Source organism: Vespa mandarinia, chromosome 4, assembly GCF_050613455.1.
Source record: "Vespa mandarinia isolate Hongniang chromosome 4, ASM5061345v1, whole genome shotgun sequence".
NCBI lineage: Eukaryota > Metazoa > Arthropoda > Insecta > Hymenoptera > Vespidae > Vespa > Vespa mandarinia.
Genome location: NC_140813.1, coordinates 219,333 through 241,060, shown reverse-complemented (window position 1 = coordinate 241,060; position 21,728 = coordinate 219,333). Strand labels below are relative to the sequence as shown.

General features: G+C 31.0%; 2 protein-coding genes across 2 annotated transcripts; both read right to left on the bottom strand.

Moving 5' to 3' along the window:
* Positions 1-47: 47 nt before the first annotated feature.
* Positions 48-20,249, bottom strand: LOC118447179 (dynein axonemal heavy chain 10-like). The gene is given in 54 exon segments (XM_085656585.1): positions 48-194; positions 298-444; positions 561-740; positions 820-987; positions 1,071-1,282; positions 1,467-1,770; positions 1,879-2,040; positions 2,113-2,255; positions 2,342-2,543; positions 2,608-2,946; positions 3,026-3,778; positions 3,857-4,011; positions 4,101-4,381; positions 4,460-4,920; positions 5,050-5,344; positions 5,497-5,809; positions 5,920-6,136; positions 6,202-6,397; positions 6,483-6,937; positions 7,027-7,218; positions 7,306-7,494; positions 7,598-7,812; positions 7,895-8,159; positions 8,239-8,516; positions 8,646-8,922; positions 9,051-9,305; positions 9,443-9,703; positions 9,789-9,947; positions 10,063-10,590; positions 10,708-10,961; positions 11,036-11,211; positions 11,290-11,480; positions 11,595-12,199; positions 12,372-12,719; positions 12,807-12,970; positions 13,537-13,967; positions 14,052-14,324; positions 14,429-14,675; positions 14,821-15,065; positions 15,217-15,496; positions 15,610-15,797; positions 15,904-16,176; positions 16,250-16,399; positions 16,492-16,724; positions 16,928-17,023; positions 17,112-17,408; positions 17,525-18,120; positions 18,200-18,390; positions 18,527-18,790; positions 18,855-19,011; positions 19,091-19,371; positions 19,473-19,841; positions 19,920-19,975; positions 20,054-20,249. Coding segments are annotated over 54 exon segments (14,310 nt in total).
* A 450-nt stretch (positions 20,250-20,699) lies between these two features.
* On the bottom strand, positions 20,700-21,589 carry LOC146873031 (uncharacterized). The gene is made up of 5 exons (XM_085656584.1): positions 21,382-21,589; positions 21,185-21,296; positions 21,015-21,093; positions 20,790-20,934; positions 20,700-20,707 (listed from the first exon to the last, which is right to left on the bottom strand). The coding sequence occupies exons 2-5, from the start codon at positions 21,283-21,285 to the stop codon at positions 20,700-20,702; spliced, it is 333 nt and encodes a 110-aa protein (XP_085512710.1). The 5' UTR covers positions 21,286-21,296; positions 21,382-21,589.
* Positions 21,590-21,728: the final 139 nt, after the last annotated feature.

Here is a 21,728-nt window from a genome sequence, read left to right as displayed (position 1 = left end):
AATTTTCGCATTTATAACAATCTATTACTTATTCTTATGAAATTAATTCAATCTGTATTAAGTAAAAGGCATACGCCTTGTAGAATCCAGTGTGAAATATGTTCCTCTGTTGAAAGATCTGCTTCAAATATCAAACCTTTACCCATTGCATTGCGTCTATTTGACGTTGTGTACACTGGAGTTTTTACTGTATTCTATATAAATTTATAATGAAAGAAAATAAAAAAGAAAAACAAAATATACACTCATCGGATTGAATTTTTTATATCTGTAGTTTTTAATGTATCATAATTATACCTGAAGTTTGAGTCTATGAGCTTGAATTGGTATTACCAAAAGAATTGGCAATTCTTCAGTAAGAATTTTTGGATAAGATCTTTTCAGACAGTTTTCTTCTATATCCCATCGGGCTCCTTCCAAGTACAGACCATATATGTAACAACCCTTTCATTTAAAAGTTGACAGTTAACTTGTAATGTTCATACAATTACGACTGATTCATATAAATATTATTGATGCAAGAATTAATTCGTTCATTGTATAATAATTCATTGACATACTTGTTCAGGCCTTTCTTCTATAGCATCTACTTTGGTATATTTCGTTACGGTCGTATAAATAAGTGAATGATCTAACGGCCAATTATTTTTACGACACGTTATTTGTACTAGAGCCGCTAGATAAGTCTCTGGCACGTGCAACCCGGACAACCACATAACTACTGGCTCATTGATACCAGACTACAACAAAATTTTTAGTTTATATAAACATATGCTACATTGCTCATTATCGAATCATTTACAAATCATATCAGCAAACCCAATCTGTATATTGTATTATTCTCTTCTGAAAGTGATCCATCCAGTTAGCAAGATTTTTTCTTGTGTCTGGCGCTAGTTTGAGCCATTCTTTGGGTAAAACACCATTATAGAGAGCAATGGAAATATTATCAAGAGTGGAATCCATTCCTATTTCTCCAGCAATAGCCTGTAACAATTTTATTGGTTTATAAAATTTTTATGTATTAATTTTGCAATTGCACGTTTATTAAGTATATAATTGATTATTACCTTTCTTAGCTGAGAAAGAGTCTTTGAAATTGTACTTATCAATTTATTGACCCTTTCTAATTCTTGAAAGAGCACAATTGTCGATGGGGTGATATCCACCCCAAAAGTTCTTCTTATTTTACTTAAATCAAATTCTAGGGGTATCCTTTCAAGAATTTCTTTTGCTATGTTATCTATAAATTCTTCTTTACTGATTCCCGTTATGCTAACAGCTATGATAAAAATATTTAATGGCATGGCTTATATTGCACTTGTCTAAAGGAGAATTATAATTATTTGGCACATAGCATTTTTATTATTGACATTCAGGACAAAAAAAGCTTGTATTTTATTTTATTTTTACAATAATATAAATAGTTTTAAATCTGTAAGAATTTCTTTCTTATAGCTTTTTACCTGTTTGTGGCTGTAGCTCTATTAAATTGGCCCATAACTCTCTAGTAGCTTGAGTAAAGTAACCAATTTCTGCGTTAGAATGAAGACCAAAAACCGCTGGGGTATTAACCAAAGGTAATTCTTCGATGAAATTTAAATACTCTTCGTAATCCCCTTCTGGTGGTATGACATAATCAACGTAGTCGTCATAATAGAAATGAAAAGGTTGAAAGGTATCAAATAGGAAATCACCAAAAAATTCATTCATATAAGTCTCCGACACTCGACGATCATAATTATCAGTTACTCTACCACCATACATTACCTGAAAGTTTTTATAATTGCGAATATCCTCACGTAATGTTATAAATTTATATAAAAATTATTATCTTCAAATAATTATTGATTTTAATTTTATTTAGATATCACTTACTTCTCCTATTAAGTATTTTAAACTTTTCCATGGTATTCTTGGATCATTAGACCTTAAAGCTTTGGTCAAGTAAGTTTCTAATATAGAAGTACATACATTAAAATCTGATTCGTTAAAATCATAATTTATATTCCATCCAATTTTATCATATTTTCTTCTTTCCTGTCCATAGTAAGATTAAACATTTTAATTTAATAAAATTTATAGATTACTATATAAAGTTATTTATATTACCTGTATAACCGCGTGATAGAATGCTAGTACATAAATAAGGTGTTTATAGGCAGGATGATCACAATTTTCCAGAATCTGCGGTGGCATTTTCAAATAAGTATTTTGTAAATTAAGTTTTAAACCGTTTGGTGGCTCTGTAACAACTGAAAACAAAGATATACGAAGTAGCGTTATTTTTTATTCCAATTGATATAGAAATACAAAATATATTTCAAATAGAAAATTCAACCTTTTAAAGATTGTTGCAAAATTCCTATTGGAAAATTGGGAGTTGGGTCAGTAGTAAGCCATAGGCGAAAATCAGGATGTGGTTTCTCTAGATTGTCTAAACGATTTTCTAATTCTTTGATGAAATTTAATAATAAATGACAATTTTGTAACATTAACCATTGCCCTCTGAATATAGCTGTTTCTAATAATTCTATTGCATTCTGAAGTAACGAATAATAATTATGGTGATGTGCAATATAATATTCAATGACAATTACAAGTTACCTTCTCTTGATTTTGACCAAGCGATAAGTATTTGAATTTTCCAACACCGAAACCATATCGTTCTGCCAGTTTCATTAGCTGAGAAGTAGGATCCGAACCAGGACTTAAAATAAAAATGATTGGCATCATAGCAGTGGATTGTTCAAAAATTAAATCCAGACTGATATGAGGTGGCGTTACATATTCTTCACCCATAACTTCGATTATATAATTAATGACGGCACGATAGACTCGATCCACACGAAAACATCGTATTAACATTAATTTTTCGAATGGCCTTAATACGGTGGAATAATTAGAAGGAAATTCTTGTAATTCTGGATCATCCATGTCATACCACTAAAATACATAAATAAACGATTGTATATTATAATAAAATTGATCTTTTCTGAAGTGACGAAGTGACTGAAGTGATTACATCTTTCCAATGGTCACTATTTTTCGTAATGTCATCAGGTAGACTTGCAAAAGTTTCAGGAAAATCATTAGATAATTTCAATAGGTCTTCCCATCCACTGGTAGCTAGCCATGTAGTAGGGTTGAGTCTACTTGATATCTTAGTAGTAACGCATCCTTTGATAAAAAAATCCAATTGTTGCGGTGTAACATTACCGACACTTTCTTCTATATCTATACAGATCTTGAATGAATAAAGAATTTTGTGCTTTTCAAATATTCCTGTACAACCATAATCATAAACATTTTTTGTCAATATTGGAATAATGTTATTAAGACGTCTGACCAAAGTTGGATCTGGTAAAGATTTTTTTAAAGAAAATACGAAAACTTCGACGTAGCTGTTCAAAGAATATTGATACATTCTATTCACCGTTGGCATTTTAGCTAAAACAAAAAATAAAATAGCCCCTCTTTTTGCTACTGGCCGATAACCGTCCCGTAATTTATTTAAATCAACCGCTGTGACTTCACCAAGAAATAGTTTCGTTGTTACTTCGCTAGCGCTCGATTTGGTATTTTCTAATGTTTCGATTAAATCAATGTTATCCAGCATATTGCCCTGGTTCATAGCGATTTCTCGTAAAAGACTGTCCTCTAATTGTTTGAGCAAATTTTTATTTTCACTTATTTCAGCTATAAGCCTTTCACGTTGTTCTTCGATATCTGGTCGTTCGGTCCTCACTACTACTGACAACAATTGATCTTCTAGACCCTATTTTTAATTGAATCTGATTATCGTCAAAGTTATCATTTTCCCCCTTTTTTTCTTAATAACCGTCTTTATACTTACGGCAGTAGTTACCGTGTAGTTTATGACAATGGCTTTCGAATAGACGGCAGGATTAAAGTCAGGATTCGACATTTTGGTCGTTAAGTATATGCGAAACCGTGGATCGTAATCGACTTCTTTAGAACCCAATATAACAAAGGTTCGTCCTGCTATCGCTGTAATACAATTTAAAATTAATCAGATAAATAATGGGCGCATCCTACAAACGGCTACCGTTTAAATATTCTACAAGTTTTGCTCTCACATTGAATGTTTTTAGATAAAACATTATATAGAACAGGATCGATTTCGTCAACATCTTGAAATAAAATTGGCAAACCATATTTTATTGCCAGTTCGACTTGTTTCAAAAAATCTGTATCGGCAAAAGAAATAATCTTCAAGTTTTTATTTCGCTCTTTTCTTTTAATCCACTCTAATGCTTGTTGCTGAGGATCAATGCACAATGGGAATCTTGAAGCTTTCAACGTTAGGATACCATTTTGTACGGAAAGCTCATCCGGCGGAAGCCCTTCCGAGGTCCATCTTGAAGATTAATGGCGCACGTTCGATTCGATATTATAATCGGTTTGACCAAGTTAAAGAATATTTTTCTCAACTCACTTGCTGATCTCCACATCGTCGCTAAGCTGTGTCTGTATATTAAACGGTTGCGAAAGCGGTATCTTTCTTTCTATGATGCTTCTCAGCCAGTCATTGTAAATCATATTGTTTCTGAATTCGTATGAAAATGGCCCACAGTAAGCGAGAAATCCTGAAGAAAGGAGGCTATTTCCAATTATCTTTTCTTCTTCCTCGTGTAACCCTTTCAGTTCATTTTGCCAACGAATATTTTCCGACGAGAGACCGCCGATTAATTTGTCGGCGGCAATTAGCCTACGTTGCAAAAGATTCGTTTCTTCTTGAAGTTTCTGTCTTTCCGCCATGGCAGATTCATATTTAATATTTAATTCTTTTATAATCGTTTCAATTCGTTTCAATTCCCGTTCTTCTTTTTCTAAAGCTCTTTGTGCCTTTTCAGATTCAATTTCTAGCATTTGGACCCTTTCTATTTTGGGTTTGACCTTAGGATAAATAAATAAAAAATATACCGTAATATTAAAAGAGAAGTATATCGATGTAGATTTCTTTTTTCTTTTTTTTTTTTCTTTTTTTTTTTTTTTTATATGTCAACAAAAGAAGACTATACTTACTTCTCTGTAAACTGCGCAGTAATCTAACACAGCCAACACAAATTTATAAAGACCATATCCAGCTCTGCTAATTGACTCCATTTGATCCATCTTCGTGGACTTTCTTAAGTGTGCTCTGACAGCTTGTTGCTGTTTATGTGTAATCTGTTCACAATTCATTTCTTGTAGCAACCTTAAAAAACTTGGATCACTCATCATACCCTTTGCTCCTTTCCAAGATATATCCTTAACACCTCTTAATATGGCAACACATTCAGAAACAATTTGCACCGGCTTTGGAGGCGTGGCAAATGATCTAAATGAAAATGTATATATAGGGGGAGAAAGGAAGAAAAAATAAAAGTAAATAAATAAAGAAATACAAATGAAAAAGGAGCTTAAAAAATTAGGAAAAGAAGTAGTATTAAAAATAAAGGAATAGTTTTTAATATCCTATAAGAAAGAAACCTTATTTCGGTGATGTCCGATTTATCGAGTTCCCCAAGAGCCAATCTCGCAGCGTCTAAAGCGGGCTGAGCCGCAGTAAGAGCTGTTTTGGCTTCAGATTCTTCTTTGGCAATGATCTTTTTTTTCTCCTCAATTTCCCTTTGCTTATCCACACTTTGTTCTTTTTTCTCCATTGCAATATCTGTACTTTCACCAATGGAACTTAATAATTGTTCACAATTCTTCGTTTGGTCGGCTACTTTAACTCTTTGCACAGCCAAAATATCATTCAATTCGGCTAAAGTGATTGACGCTTCGTCGATCTTTTGTAAACCTGCATTATTAAATAATACTAATGAATAATAGTTTTTTTGCTTAGGAGTTTTAACCAACAAAGAAAATAAAATAAAATAAAAAGTAAATAGTATAGAAATATATTGAGACCTCCGGACAGACGATCACATTGTGCATTAATATAATCTCTTTTTTCGATTAACAAACGCAAGAATGTGTTTATAAAATCAAGATAATCTTTTGGTGTGACGTAATTTCTTCGTCTTAATGTCGTTAGAAAATCTGCGGTATATTGTCCAACGGACTTGTGAACGTGCACCATGTGTAACACTATGTCTTCTCTATATTCTTGCGGCAGATTTGGATTCTGAAGTTGGGTAATGAAATTGATCTCTTCATGTTAACAAATACGAATTCTATATTATAACGTACATCTCTTAAAGTAACATTAGCTACCGCCATCAGCGCCTGATCTGGCCATGGAAACATCCAATCTATGGTAGTACTGTTCACCAAACCAGGATAATTACGACAGCGTATTCTCAATAAATCACCAGCAGGATTCATAGATAAGGCAATGCATAAATTACTGATACATGTCTTTTCAAAATATGCCCATACACTTTCCCTAAAAGAAACAAACAACATCAGCGTGTTCTTTGTAATAATTACCGAAGGAGAAAGTAAGAGTTGAAAGTTCATTTATATCTAACTTCGTAATATCAAAACCAGCCGTCACAGCAGTATCTCTACATGAAGTGATAATAATATCCTTCTCTTCGTCGGTAAAAAGAGTAGCCACTAGACCCGTCATAAGCATATTATTGATCAATTCCAAAAAACTTTCATCTACGATGTGAGAAGCAGTGAACAAAAATACAATTTTCTTATTCTCGACGCCGATTATATTGTACAATCTCTTCAAATCATCGCGAAACATATTTTCATTGTATCCCCGACTTAAGTTGATCTCGAAGACTGGACAGTTAGCAGCGAACGAGGCAAGCCTTATCACTGACTGTTTTCCACTACCACTGGTGCCTACTACGAGTGCGTGGCCACGGTGCATCCTAAGAATACGATGAACTCTTGTAAGATGTTCTAACGCATCATTAAAAAGAACCATTTGCAATTTTGTAATATTCCTTTCGTTATATTCTTCGTAAATCTGCGCGAAGACAATTTATATTATTGTGAGTATATGACTGAATATAATAGATATGAATTTTCATTAAGGTAGAAAAAGCGTTTAGTTACCTCCATAAGCAAATTATACACAGCTTCGTAATCTAACAGATCCTCATAATATCTTGGCTCTTCCTCATAACAGGCATTTCTAAAATCTCCAAAGAGCAATGGATCCCTTAATACGTACTCAATTAATGTAGGTTCTTCTTCCCAAGTATCCTTTATCTTGCTTGTTACCTTTTCTTTTATTAAATTCTGATCCTAAAGTATGAGCATACATTGTGTAACGATTGCACTAATCAATATTTTTAATCATAATTCATAGTAATAAAAGAAAAATGTGATTACATCCTCGGTTATTAATCTATCACATATGACTCTTGTAAATTCGTTTCTCCAAAGCCGAACGAATCGGTCTGCAGTTGGAAAGTAATCTGGGTGACTTTGAACTACACCTGCCATTATTCTTGAAATATCTCGCATATTGAAGATATAATGAAATTTTGACGGCGTTGGCAATAATTCCGTTAAAACTATCTGAAGTCAAAAATATATTCGATATTCCTCTCCATTCTTTTTAATAATTCACTATTAGACTATTAAATGCAAAATAATATATCTTAATATATCTTATGATAACCTGATAAAGTTCCAACGTAATATGAACGATGTTATTTATAGTAGATTGTACTTCTTCTGAAAATATTTCTAGATGCCCATTTAAAATACTCTTATAAATATATTGAAGCGTTTGTTTCATAGGAAAAGTGACATTGTAAACTGAAAACATCGAAATGAATCGCGGATCGACCTCGTTTCTTCCACCACCTGGTTTCCCCATTGCGGCTAAATAGCCTGTGATTTAATTACAAAAAATAAATAAATACAATATATAATAACTATATATTATTCATTAAATTAACTTGTTTTTTCTTACAAATGTCTTTTATATATTTCCAGTTTAGATCTTTTCCACGGCCGTAAAGACCACCCCTTTCAAATAGTAACTTAAGAAATGCAATGGGTTGTTGAGTCCCATACGTATCCACTATCGGCATATTCATATCATCCATGAAAATAATTAACTTTTTTCCTGGGGGTGGCCCATATATTTCTCTGGATCGTTTTTCCACAGCCGATTCAATATTTTTCTGCACGTCCATCGAAGTTGTTCTCGATGAGAAATTGATAGGTAATTTGTTCTGTATCAACACGTTAAATACTTGGATTGGTGTCGATTATGAAATACTTATAATATTAATGTTATATTAATATACTTGCATATTTTTCGGAATCGATGCGCCTTAAAAAATCGTGAATTATTGCCGTTTTGGAGGTACCAGTTTCACCAACCAAAAGTGTAGGCCTTTGTAGATTATTCATTAGAGTAATAAACCATATTGCTCGAAGTGTGTCTTCAGTTGGCACTAATATCTCCGAAAAGTTCTTTAGTCGATCGTGAATATACGAAGGTACAAGCCATTTCCATGGTATCCATATTTTCTTTTGCATGTCCAAAAAATATTCGTATAATGTATTGAATAGAATTGGAATAAATCCTGCACGTATATGTGTTACATCGTCTTTATTTTATCCCTAGTTGTATTATCTCATTGTTATGTTATTATTTAAAACTCTATTGATATCGTATACAAGATATCAATAAAATTTTACAATAAAGTACTCACGTATCGTTGCTGGTTTTTCACTCGTATCTTCGACGAGCATAAAACCAGAAGTTTTTTTCATATAATCGTCGAAACTCTTTTTAGAATCCTCTACTAAAGAAGCTCCTAAGGAACAATAACATGACTGAATATACATAGCTTCTAGTTGATCCTCTCTGCTTGCAGTATATTCATAATGAACCGGCTGTTCATCTTGATCCATTAAATAAGACTTGCTTTCTACAGTTTCCTCTTCAGCTTGTAGCAATCCATCGAATACGTATGCAAGTTGAATTACCTAAAAAAGTACACAATAAGCAAAGATAGTAGAAGGGAATATAAAGATATGGTGCAAATATCAGAAATACAAATAACTTCCTCCCGAATGTACATATATTAATTAATATGTATTCATTAAGGTATTACCATGTTTAAACTCGTTTGAGATATAATCATCTGAAGCGGTTTTACTCTTTGCAATCCCAACATTCCTTCTATAATAAGATTAAGTGCCCCGTGTACATATTTTTCACACATTCGAGCAAGGAATTCTTGGTCATTTTCATTTTTAGTTTTTATCCATTTGTCGATATATGGTTGATAACCCAAGTTTTTTGGATCTACATAAACCATACCAGCTCTTGACACAGTAGCGGGGGATGCATATTGCAAATCACCTACCTAAATTTACAAAAAAAAAAAAAAAAAAAAAAAAAAAAAAACAGGACGTAAATGTTACATACAAAATTTTTAATATTACATACTTATCTATACAGCACATAATATATAATATAATGAGAAAATAATAATTTGATTACCTCAAAAAGAAGATTACAATGGTTTTGTAGTTTTATCCTTTCTTGATTAGGCAAAGTCAAAAGTTTGTTGTCATCCATTACTGAATTCATATTCTCAATCCACAATGCATCGACATCCCCATCAAATAATATGTATTTTTTTTCTTCTTGTTCGGAATCAAGAGCTTTATTGACTTCGCGAAAAATATTACTAAGAAGACCATCTGTCCATTCGCGTGTTATTGGATCTAATATACCGTATAACTCAATCACAGTGCATGCCTTTAAAAAGATGTATTTATTATTTGAAATATGAAGCCAATAAAAATGTGCGCACACACACACACACACACACACACACACACACCTTTGGATTTAAGATGTAAAGCTTGGTGCGAATATTCAAGTAAGTTTGGGCCATACATAATATTTCGATAATAACGGTTTTTCCACCTCCTGTAGGACCAACAACCATTGTTGAATGTCTACCCATCATAACTTCATAAAGTTGAATAATTTTTTCAACCTAATATAATTAGCAAAATTATTATAAATCGTTCAAAGCTTAAAGAAAAAATGCCGTCAATTGAAAAAAAGAATAAATAAATGACCATTAGTAATAATGATAGGCGCACACATACTTGTTCGTTTAAAACAATATAGTTATTTTCTTCCAACATCATGATCACAGCTTTATTAAAGTTTGGATATTCTATTCTGGGACAGTCAAGATCAGGAAATAAGTCTTTAATGAGACCCAAAAATAATGGTACATCGTCATATATAAATTTAGGAAGATTCATATCCCTGAGAGCTCTCATTAGGACAAGATTCTCTGCTAAATCGCCAGATGTTCTTTTTAATTGTCCAGCCATATTAAGTACAGATTTCATAGCTCTTAACCCAAAATCATAATGTGTTTGTTTGCTAAGTTGTTCTTCTGCCAATTTGTGTAAAACAGTCATCTTTTTCGCTAGAACTTTTGCCGTCAGGAAACCAGCACTGAAGAGTTTAATTTGACAAATCAATTCATTATCTGGCACTACACATACTACCGGTCTGAAGAGAGCCTTAACGGATTCTGGTAATTCCGTTCGACCAGCATATCCAGGATTCATAGTAATAAATATGCCCACTTTTGTATCCAAGGGAATATCATAACCTTCGAACTATCAAATAAAATATATCGATGAAATCTATTTTTTCTATGAAACTTTTATAATTTTAAACTAAATTCAATACTCTCTTATGGCTATAAAATATAAAATATATGTTGAAATGCACACCATGAAATATTTACTTCTCATTTGCAATGCCGAACGTATAGTTTGAAGTTGGGTCGATATAACAGATAATACAGAAATATCAATGCGATTAAATTCATCGAAACAGCCCCATGCTCCACACTGAACTAGTCCACCCAATGTTTTTCCTATTGCAACATAATCCATTCCCTCTCCACAATTTGTAACAAGACATAATAGACCTATGGCTTTGGCTAAATCTTTTGTTGTTTCCGTTTTTCCAGTACCAGCAGGACCTTTAAAAGGAAAAAAATAATATTATATAATAACATTAATGTGATTCAAGAACAAAATATTGATGTATATTTACCAGCAGGTGCACCACCCAATTGCATTGACAATGCTTGAGTAAGAGTTAAATATATCCTATCTGTTAAAGGTGTCACTACTAATCGTCCATTAAGACCCATATATTCATATCCATATTCGAAAGCTCCCGTACACTGATTTATCCACATATTGTCAAGATCGTGTACCCAGTAAAATCTAAGTTCAAAAGATAACATGCATATACATAGAAGCACATCACATAAAGATAATATATAATACATTATTGACTTGAACCTTAACTGACTTTCCCATTCGAACTCCACTGCGTCTATAATATTATCTCTCACAAAACCTTCAACTATGTCACGCATGTGTACATCAATCGTTAATAAAGCATCCAATTTTTTTCTATCATTATTTGTTAGCAAATCACCTCCCATTAGGGATATCACTTCATCAAGCTGATTGTTCAGTTGTTGCAGATACTAAAAGTAAGAAAAAAATTGATCAATGATCAATAGAATTGATTATATCAAAGAAGCTTATCCTAAGAAAGAAAAAAGCAAGAAAAACGAAAGAAAAGCTAAATGTAAAAGTACTTCTTTCATAGCTTGTTTCTTTCCCATCGATATTTTATTGAAAACATTTTCCACTTCAGCAGTCCACCAGATTTGATCAGCAGCAAGTATCATCATTCCTTGAAAATCCAATATCCATTCAGATCTTGGACGTCTAATCTGATTAGAAGTGATAATGAGAAACAAATCTTATTAAGTAACATAAATTAATAAATGAACGTTTTGCTTCTTTACTTTTCCATAATCGTAGACTGCTTTTTTTGTTAAATATCGATTAGATGCTTTCATTTCATTCAAAACCAAAACCATCCAGTTTTCTATATTTCCTTCAGCAAGCACAGAATTCTTAAATTCCATGATCTCTTTTTCGCATGATACAAGGGCAGTAACTATAATTCTTTTTTTTTCATCTAAAGTTAGATTTAACTTATCTAAGTTATCAAACATTTTGCCAATATGTTCTTGAATCACTGATGGATTACTGCTACCAAGAATGCTCAGTAATTCATCATCACTGATGAAATTAAACCTTGGAAAAATAATTCGTTTGCTGTTCAAATAATCCGTTAGTGACTTCTGACATCTATCAAGCCCAGCAATCATAGACATAAATTCATCCTTTCTTCCTGAATACAGATAAAAGATAATTGAATCAACAATGAGTTACTTCATATATATTTACTACATATTGGTCAAAAACTTGGTAAATAAAATTATTATTTTGCATATTGTTTGCAAATTATTGTTTTGCATATTTGCATATGTTTAATAAGAAAGATTTATTTGTATGATCCTTACCTTGAACGGTACAGCAATCATGGACATTTAATTTCCTTGCAGTTTCAGTCATAATCTTTCTGTATGCTTTGTCAATATCATCAAATTTTCTGGCCTCGTCTGGAAGTTGTAATCGAATATCGCCTCCCACAAAAATACCCTCCAAATACAGCCACTTTCGTTGAAGTTCTATCCATAGTTCCAATACTTCTGATATCGTATGCATAGTAATTTCCCATTTTTGAACTATATTAAGGAAGGGTCCAATAAATTGTGAGCCTGCCATACTGCTCACATTCAACATATTATCTTCTAAAATTTGATTAAGCTCTTCAATGGGACCGAGAACGAATCCACGATCTTCCAATCCTTTAAAAATTATTTCATTTTATTAGCATGACAAATTGCTACATTTTTTGTCCCTTCATATATATATATAGTCTTATATTCAACTACCTTTAAAATGTGGTATTACGGTAAATTCCGTGCTTTTCCAAATGTCTGCTATTTCTTTTACTCCCTTTTCTATTGCTAATTCCTTCACAGCATTTGTCACTATGCTCTGCGCTATCTCCTGATACTTTCCCAAATCCATGGCAAACATATTTTCTAATGTAAACCTTAAAACATAAGAGATATTAGAGTATATCCATTAAACTCTAATTGACGTTTTTCCAATTAAATGATCTAACTCACCCTTCCATTAAACCAATCTTTTGGTCACTCGTATTTTAATGTATATTAAGAAAAAAAAAAAAAAACGCACGCGCGTGTCTGTGTTGATCTCTTTAATACTTAATAAGCTTAATTATTGTTTGCAGTTATCTTATTTAATGTCTATTTAGTATTATTATAGAACGGAAGTATTAGAAATCACTACCACTGTAAAAGTTAACAAATAATCTTAAAGAAAAAAGAAAAAAGAAAGTTTCTTTTAATATCAAACTTTCGCCCTTTCCTAATAATTCTAAAAAATTACACATATACATTTATATTACTACAGAATTCAATAGTTATAGAAATTATTATGTATTATAAACAATATGATAATAACTCTAAGTACCTATATAAATTTACATCATAATAATCAACTAACTATGGTAATAACCATCTAAAAACTTTGTACAGGTTTACATAATGAATGGTATTTCCTTGAAAAAATTATTGATATTAATTATTCGCACACCTATCTGGGTTCATATCAAAGTATTGTCCAGTTTTTTTCATTAAATCCATCCAATGTCTTTCACGCATTGCTTCGTTTTTCAACTCAACAAATAATGGCACAGAATTTTTGAAATTTCTCATATTAATTTCCAAAGTTTGTCCAACGTCTAGTTTTTTAACTGCTTTGGGGAATCTTTGAAACTGTTTGATGAAGTATTCCATGCCATCAAGTAATAGTTGTGGGTTCAAATTTACCCACAACGTCTGAGCCCATTCGCTCCTAGCACTCTTTTGGTCTTTATATAAAGCATATAACTTTTCCATGCCCTCGTAGTCTTCCTTGACTTTCAAGAATTTTGTATAATCAGCTGGATCAAGATCAAATAAAATCTGAGAATTGACCAAATTACGCCGCTTTTCATCATATTTCTCTATTAATTTTCCATATTCCTAGAAAAATAAAAATCCGTTTATAACAATATACAATATTGTATCTTAATATACATACTAAATGAAACATCTATTCAGACATACAATCATCTTTTGTACACCGAGATCAAGATCATCTCTCACACTCCCTGGACCATTATTTTTAAAATCTTCAACGAATTTTACAAGTTCTTCATCAAATTCTATCATTTGATCTTGAATCATTTCGGCAAATTTCTCCCTAGTAGTTATTATCGTTGAAGCTCGATAAAGAGCTCCAAGGTACAAAGATTCCCAATCAGTTTGAAGTTCATAAGCCATCTTTTCATCCATTTCTGAATATACTATTCCGTGCGCATGTAGGGTTTTGAAAGTTTCCTAAAAAACAAAACAAAAGAAGAAATCACATTGATAAATAAATAAAAAGTATGATAACTGTTTATTTACCAGTCAACAAAATTTTACGAAAAAAATTTACAAACCTGATATGACATATATTGTACTTCTGCCTGAATTGCCATTTTTTTAATATCAGAAATTGCTTGCATAATCATTGTAAAACGTTCTAGTCCAGTGATTATCAATTCAACTTTGTCGCGGTACTGTTCGATTAATTCTTTAAACTCGTTCATTTCTTTGATGGTATCGATAAGGAGAAAATTACCAAGTACTTGCTTCCATTCCACTGCATGTTGTTCTATACCTCTCATTAATGGTTTTAAATTGATCCTTGGGATCGAAGATTATTGTAAAATCGTTGAGGGAAAATGTTATAGAAGTAAAAAGTATTGAAAGTAACTCACCACTGATAGTTACGAATAAACGCTAAAGAAAAACTAATAGATGATATTGAGATTATATTAAAGAAGTTTACCGTATGCTAAATATGTCGATATTATGTGCCATATCATCAAGCTCTTCTAAAATACCACCATAAAATGTGAACTTTTCATCATATTGTCGAAGCGTGGGTTTAGTGGATGCAAACTTTTCCCCAGCTACAATTTTATCAAAAGTCCAAAGATTAGAATACTTTTTCCATTTTTGTAAGTATCTCGAGCAATCAACGGATATTTTATAAGCAGTGTCCTGAATTGCTATTATAAGATCATTAATCATCTAAAACATATATATTATCTTCTATTCTCTCTACGTTTATGTTCTGTATATCAACATAAATTAATATATTTATTTTAATACACTATAATTTTAATAATATTAAATGCATTGTGTCCTCTCTTTATATTCTATTGGATACTAATTAAATTACTTGTATACTCATCACATCTTCAAAGAAAGAAACTGTAAAGAAGTCGTTTGTGGAATCTTTCCTTTGCGGTTTACACTCTAAGCAAGTACCATTCATCCATCTGGGAAATCCTTTTAATCTCTCTAATAGATTCAAAACGTCGTTTAAAATAATATTATTAATTTCATTTGGTGACGGTCTCAAGATGACCTCCGATGCTACTAATACAGCATCCACTTGAAACATCACATTATTACCAGACAACATCTTGTTTAGAAACTCCATATTGTTTATCATACATCTAAAAAATAATAAACGAATATTTATGCGTATAATTTGATTCTAAACGGTGTAATAAAAATAATAAAAAAAAAAAAGATATATATATATATATATATATATATATATAAATACGTTGTAAGCGCTACAAATACACTCTTTTCATATTTTTCATAATATAGGCGCATTGTTGGACTCTTTCCAGTAGACGTTCCTTCTACTAAACTCTCAATTTTCAACAGCATAGGGCTTGCGGATTTATATGTCCTTGACATTGCACCAATTAATTCTTTTCTGTTAGATTCTATATTTACAAAAAATGTCTGCCCAAGAAAAGTTTATTATTATATTTCGAATAAAATGTTATATATGATACAATTATTGATTTGATACAATTAAGATATACTTTATAAAATAATAATACTCAACCTTGCAAGGTAATAAACTTTCATTGACATTGTTTGATTCTGATACATCAGAACTTAGAGACACTAAATTATAACTCTGTATTTTAGATTCAATTCTTTCATCCAATTCTTTTTTTAACTGATTAAGCTGTTCAACGACAGATTTTAAATTTTTCAATAAATTTTCACATGACATAGCATAATCTGTTATATTCAAAGAATTCCAATTAAATCGTATAATGCCAGGTTGAATATGTTTTTCAATAATAAGAAGTGTCTTCTTCAGTAATTGAATCTATAATCAATATTTGATAAAGAATGTTTGGCAAACTATTATTGAAGTACCTCCAATTGAACGCATCACATACATCAGGCTTGTCTAACTTATTGATGATCATGTTATATTCATTTATCATCTTTTCTATCACCTCAATGTCTGCCCTTAGTCGATTTTTCTGAATACCAGTATTTCTTATAACATCAGGTAAATTAAATCCTAATTGTTCCATCAATTCTGCCTATTTCGAAGATAAGGATATTAATTAATTTGCATTAAACTTTTATATTTATTTCTATTAATTAATAGCCCAATAAATTCATCAATATTTACCTCGCGAATTATTTCAAAAATCTCCCAATTGAAGTTTATTTCAAAGTGTAATTGATACTCGATCAAAATAGAATCTTGCATAAATTCAATGTAGTTTAGTTTTTGAGTGTTAACAATTTGTTTGTCCTGCAAGGAAATAACAGAAGCCATTTTCTGATCTCTCTGCGAGTAAATCGATCGAACAGCTCCTTTGACCGATATCACTTTAGATCCACCAATCGAACTGATTGTATCTATAATATAAAATTATTATCGTAGCACCAATGTGTGTGTGTGTGTGTGTGTGTGTGTGTGTGTGTGTGTGCGCGCGCGCGCGCGTATATTGAATAAAAATAGAAAGAGAGTAAAAGAAAGAAAGTAAGAAACGTGTGTTTATAAACACTCAATCTAACTATAAATCAAATTGTGGGTAAAGTGATTTTTATTAAGAATCTACCAATGCTTGGTTTTGATATCAAATATTCCTTCCCTTTTAACCTTTTAGATGAGCGAATGACGCTGAGATCATTTTTCGAAATTAATTTTCGTTCATCTGGAAACAATAGTACGCGACTACAGATAAGACGATTAAGAAATAATATTTTAAATTATAATAAAATCAAGATGCAATTTTTGAAAACCTTCTTCATACTCCACCATTTGTACTACTTTTAGCACATTACTCTTCATAATGTTCGTAATAGTTTCTTCAGCTTTGTCTACCCAACTATTGAACTTAGTTTCTTCGAAAGCCTTCAACTGTTTACCTATATCAAGATATTGACTGAAACTCATAAGCTTCAATTCATTATGTTTTAATTCTTGTATGTTTTGAAAATATAACACTGATTCTCTAAGACAATAAAACAATTGTCTTGCCCAAAAAATTGCTCCTGCCATTGGTGGATGGTACATCAATAAAGGAGGATATCGTTTACCTAAAAACATTAATTATATTATAATAAAAGTTTGTACATCGTGTTATATTTACATCTGTAAACGCGTTATATTTCTAGTAATTAATTATTTTAATAGAAGATTTAATGTGTCTTACCCCTGTTGTATATATTTTCCACAGAGCCTATTTCTTTACTGAATTGTTGCATAGTGATTTCGAATTTACTAGATAAAATTTCCCGTATAGTAGCTCTAGTCTTTCTATCCTTGAATTTGAAAAGCATTTTTAGCCCATCCTTTGCGTTGATAAGAACATTAAAACATTCGTCAATAAAAAATTTCGCATCATTTTCTAAATAAGAAACTTCTGCGTTAAAACGCGACATCGTTGCTTCCCAATTTTCTTTATTGAAAGGACTGAAGACATCGAAATCAGCCAATTTAAATGGTGCTAATAATAATCCAATTCGTTTTATAATTGTATCAATATGTGCTGGCTCATAAATAATTGATTTCAGATCTACGCCAAATATATTGTAAAAATCTTGAAGAACATTGGCTATGGTATTAAAATCATTACAAACACCGGCTATGTATTCTGTTTCTTGAAAAAGATATCTTTGATCGAATTCCCAACGTGCACCCTTTCCTGATTCTTCAATATCATCTCTTGTTTTTAAATACGATTTTTTCCAATTTTTCATCATTTCATACGCATCTTTAGATTTTTGTGAAACAATTTCTAATGGATTGCTAAAAATATAATTTCAATAAAAATAACCAATGAAATCAATAAAGAATAAAGTGTAATTAATAATATTGATTTACTTACTTAAATAACTCGTTGATTGATAAATTTTTTTTGATGTTTTGACAAAGCTGCCATGAAATTCTTTCAAATAAGGATATCATTTTCTCTTCAGAAGAATAATAAGATGATAATATCCAAATCATTTTCAATCCATTCATCAGAGAGGGAATACCATCGTTAATTTGTTTATATTGGTCTGTGTAACTTATCAACTATTAATAGTAAATTATATATTTTGAAATAATAATTTCTAGATCAGTCTATATAAGTTTATTATGTTAGAAGGTAGTTAAATTCATTACTTTGTTCGTGCCTATTTGCACAGATCAGGATAAAATTCTATTTTACCTCGAAATGTCTTTTGATAGTGGAGAGAAATTTTGTATTATCTTGAGCTTCATTATAATAATTCCAAAGTTCCTCTTTAAAATGATTAAAAATTGTAGCTATATGTGATACAGTCATATTCAATAATTTTATCATTTTTTTGATAATAGGATTTTTCAACTGTTCAACGATAACAGACAGTCCTGTCTGACGCTCGCGCCAATAATGATATTCAGCAATTGGTCCTTTATCTTTGGGTACCTTATCAGTGTACGATTCTAATACCTAAAATTAATGTATCCATCTATATATACAATCTTCTGATATCTTTCTATAATAAAATATATACCTGCTGTATACGATCTCCCCAAGACGTGATTGCATTTTCTAATTGGTTAATGATGTATTTATTATTTAATATATCTTCATCCGACAGAGTAGTATCTTCTAATTCAGTAATCGTAGGTATTGTTAATAGGATATCAGTTCCTATATGTTGCAAGGTCCTAGAAGCATTAAATGCAAAAATATAAATACATAGTTTCTAATTCAAAATGTTAACATAATTTTGTCTATAATATTAACCATTCTACATTAGCTGATAGCTTGTCCAAGTATTCTAAGATATCCCTTTTACTCTGTCCTATTTCAATTTCTTCGTGTACCGTCTCTTGATAGTCGTTAGTTGAAATCGTCAATGTGCTACGTGGTTTTACGGGCTTTTTAATTAATCTACCTTCAACTTCCATATCATCGTGAAAATCATTTATTTCATCTTCTACCACGTCTTTTGCAGTTTCCTTTATCTTCTTTGAAAGCAAAAGAGATACTCGTCGAAAATCCGATGGTCTTCTATATATGGACCTCTATTATCAAATAAATAAACTATTTAAAATTATATGGATCAAAACTTATATCATTTATAAATTCTAGGATGGTAACGGACAATATATCACAGCATAAAAACCTTAGATTCGATAATCTCAGCTAGAGTAGATGAAGCTCTCGCTACATCCGAAGGCACTTCATAAGATTCTTCAATTTTATAGTATTTTCCAAAATGAGGACCTCTGAACTGTGTATTAACCAAAGGTTTAAATACTTGAACAAGTAATGTGTTTAAAGATGCTAAAAAGTGTCCATTGATAGAACCAACTATCATACAGCTTGGCATTTGATCAAGACATTCTTCGTACGTTTCAAAAGGAGGTACTGCTTCTTCGTTTGTTCTCATAAAGTAAAAAAAGTTCAAATTTTTAAGATCAAAATTTTTTGCATCAATTTCTCCGCATATAATGTGAATAATTGGCTTTTTCGTTTCTTTGTCCACCATTCTCTGTAATAAGAAACACTTATTGTAGCATTATCATCGCAGTTGAAAATAATGTTCATTTTTTATTATTTTACGCAATACCTTTGTTAAGATATATTTATCTTCTTCACCAATTGGTGGAACAAAACCTGGAACATCTAAAAAATGACTGTACGTTAACTTACATAGGAATAGTTTACACAATGAGCTTGAAAATATTTCATTAATATTATTACCAATTCCATCATCTCTAGACTGATCTTTCCTTATTGAATAAATTGAAATATCGCTATTTGCTTTTATTAAACTTTCCTCCTCTTCGTCCTCTATTTCTTGTTCGCTGGATGTGGACTCTATACTCGATTCAAAACTCATAGAAGATAATTTAATTTGATTTCTAATTGAATTAGTTTTAGTATTTTTACCTTTCATTAGTTTCCATTTTTTCTTCTTCTTCTTTTCGACGATCGATTTTTCAACTTTTCCTAACATTCAAGAAAATCATTGCTATTATACTAATTTAATTTAATACCTTTCAAAATTTTATATATGTAAGATAATTGAAACGCATATGATTTATCGCGCATAGGCTCCTTTTTAATTTAAAAATACCATTTGTTTGCTACCATGAATTATAGCTATTAATAGATAAATGTATATGTTTTTAAGAATCTTTCTTAAAATAAAATAAGATTAAAAGATAATTAAGCTCAAGTAGAGTTTAGCGAAAAAGAAAAATAAATGCTCTAAAAAAAAAAAAAAAAAAAAAAATTATTAAAGAATTTTCTTTGCAAATATATCTTTTACTAGGAGCACTTTTCGTCGATCAATTTTTTGTTTTATTACGACACAAAAGTGCAATCAAAATGAGATTATTTTGGGCTATCGACCTGTAATTTATTTGTGTAAAGATATAATTTATAAGATAAATGATCTTTATTTGCTAAGAAACAGAATAACTATATTACTCACTTTCCCAAACTACTATTTCCTCTTGAATCGTTTCTATTGAATATGTTTTGTAAAAGAAAATTATCTTCTTTTCGAGGGTTGTAATCGAATATAAATCATGACTTAAAAACTTTATCAATTTTTCCTCAAAATATCTATTGTTTGCCTGATAAACGAATGAAAAACAAATGTCATCTTATAACGATTCTAATCAATAAATTATTGTTACGTACAACAATATATTACCTGTATGAGTTTATCAAAGAGATATTGATGATCAGATAGCCCTAAGAACTGCAACACCCGTTCTCTAATCCAAATAATACTGCAAAATGATTCGGTAAATATAAATTTGATGGGTAAATATAATTATTTGTGAACTTCTCAATATAACGTTTATAAAAAATGTGTATTACCGATTATCCAATTCTAAAAATTCAGTTCGCGCATCATAAATCTTTCCTTCGTCTTCTTCTTCGAAATTATTTTGCAAAGATTCATTAACGATCGTTGACATATTTCTATATCCTATCAAATATATATCGGATCGTGAAAAATAGCGAAAGAAAATATTCCGAATTCTTAAAAATCATCATGATCCCAACAAACTTACCGTAACGTACGCAGCCGCTTCCTTTCTTCTATTTTTAAGTCGAACTCAATCGTAATTGTGACAAATTTCAGTTGATATAAAATTTATATGGCGACCGAGTTTTCTATTGTACATATCGACGATATGTATTTGGACATAGGATAATTTAATCTCTATGTCTAATATGTACATGTGTAGCGTATAAACGTATGAACACGGATCTTTAAAACACAGAAATAATCTTAAAGAAATGAATTCGCCAGATTCTTTTTGGCTTATCGGTTACCATGTTTTCCCTCGTGCGATTAATCGATCAAACTTAAACGTGATTAGTCGCTTTCGTGGAAAAGGGACAATTTTATAAATAA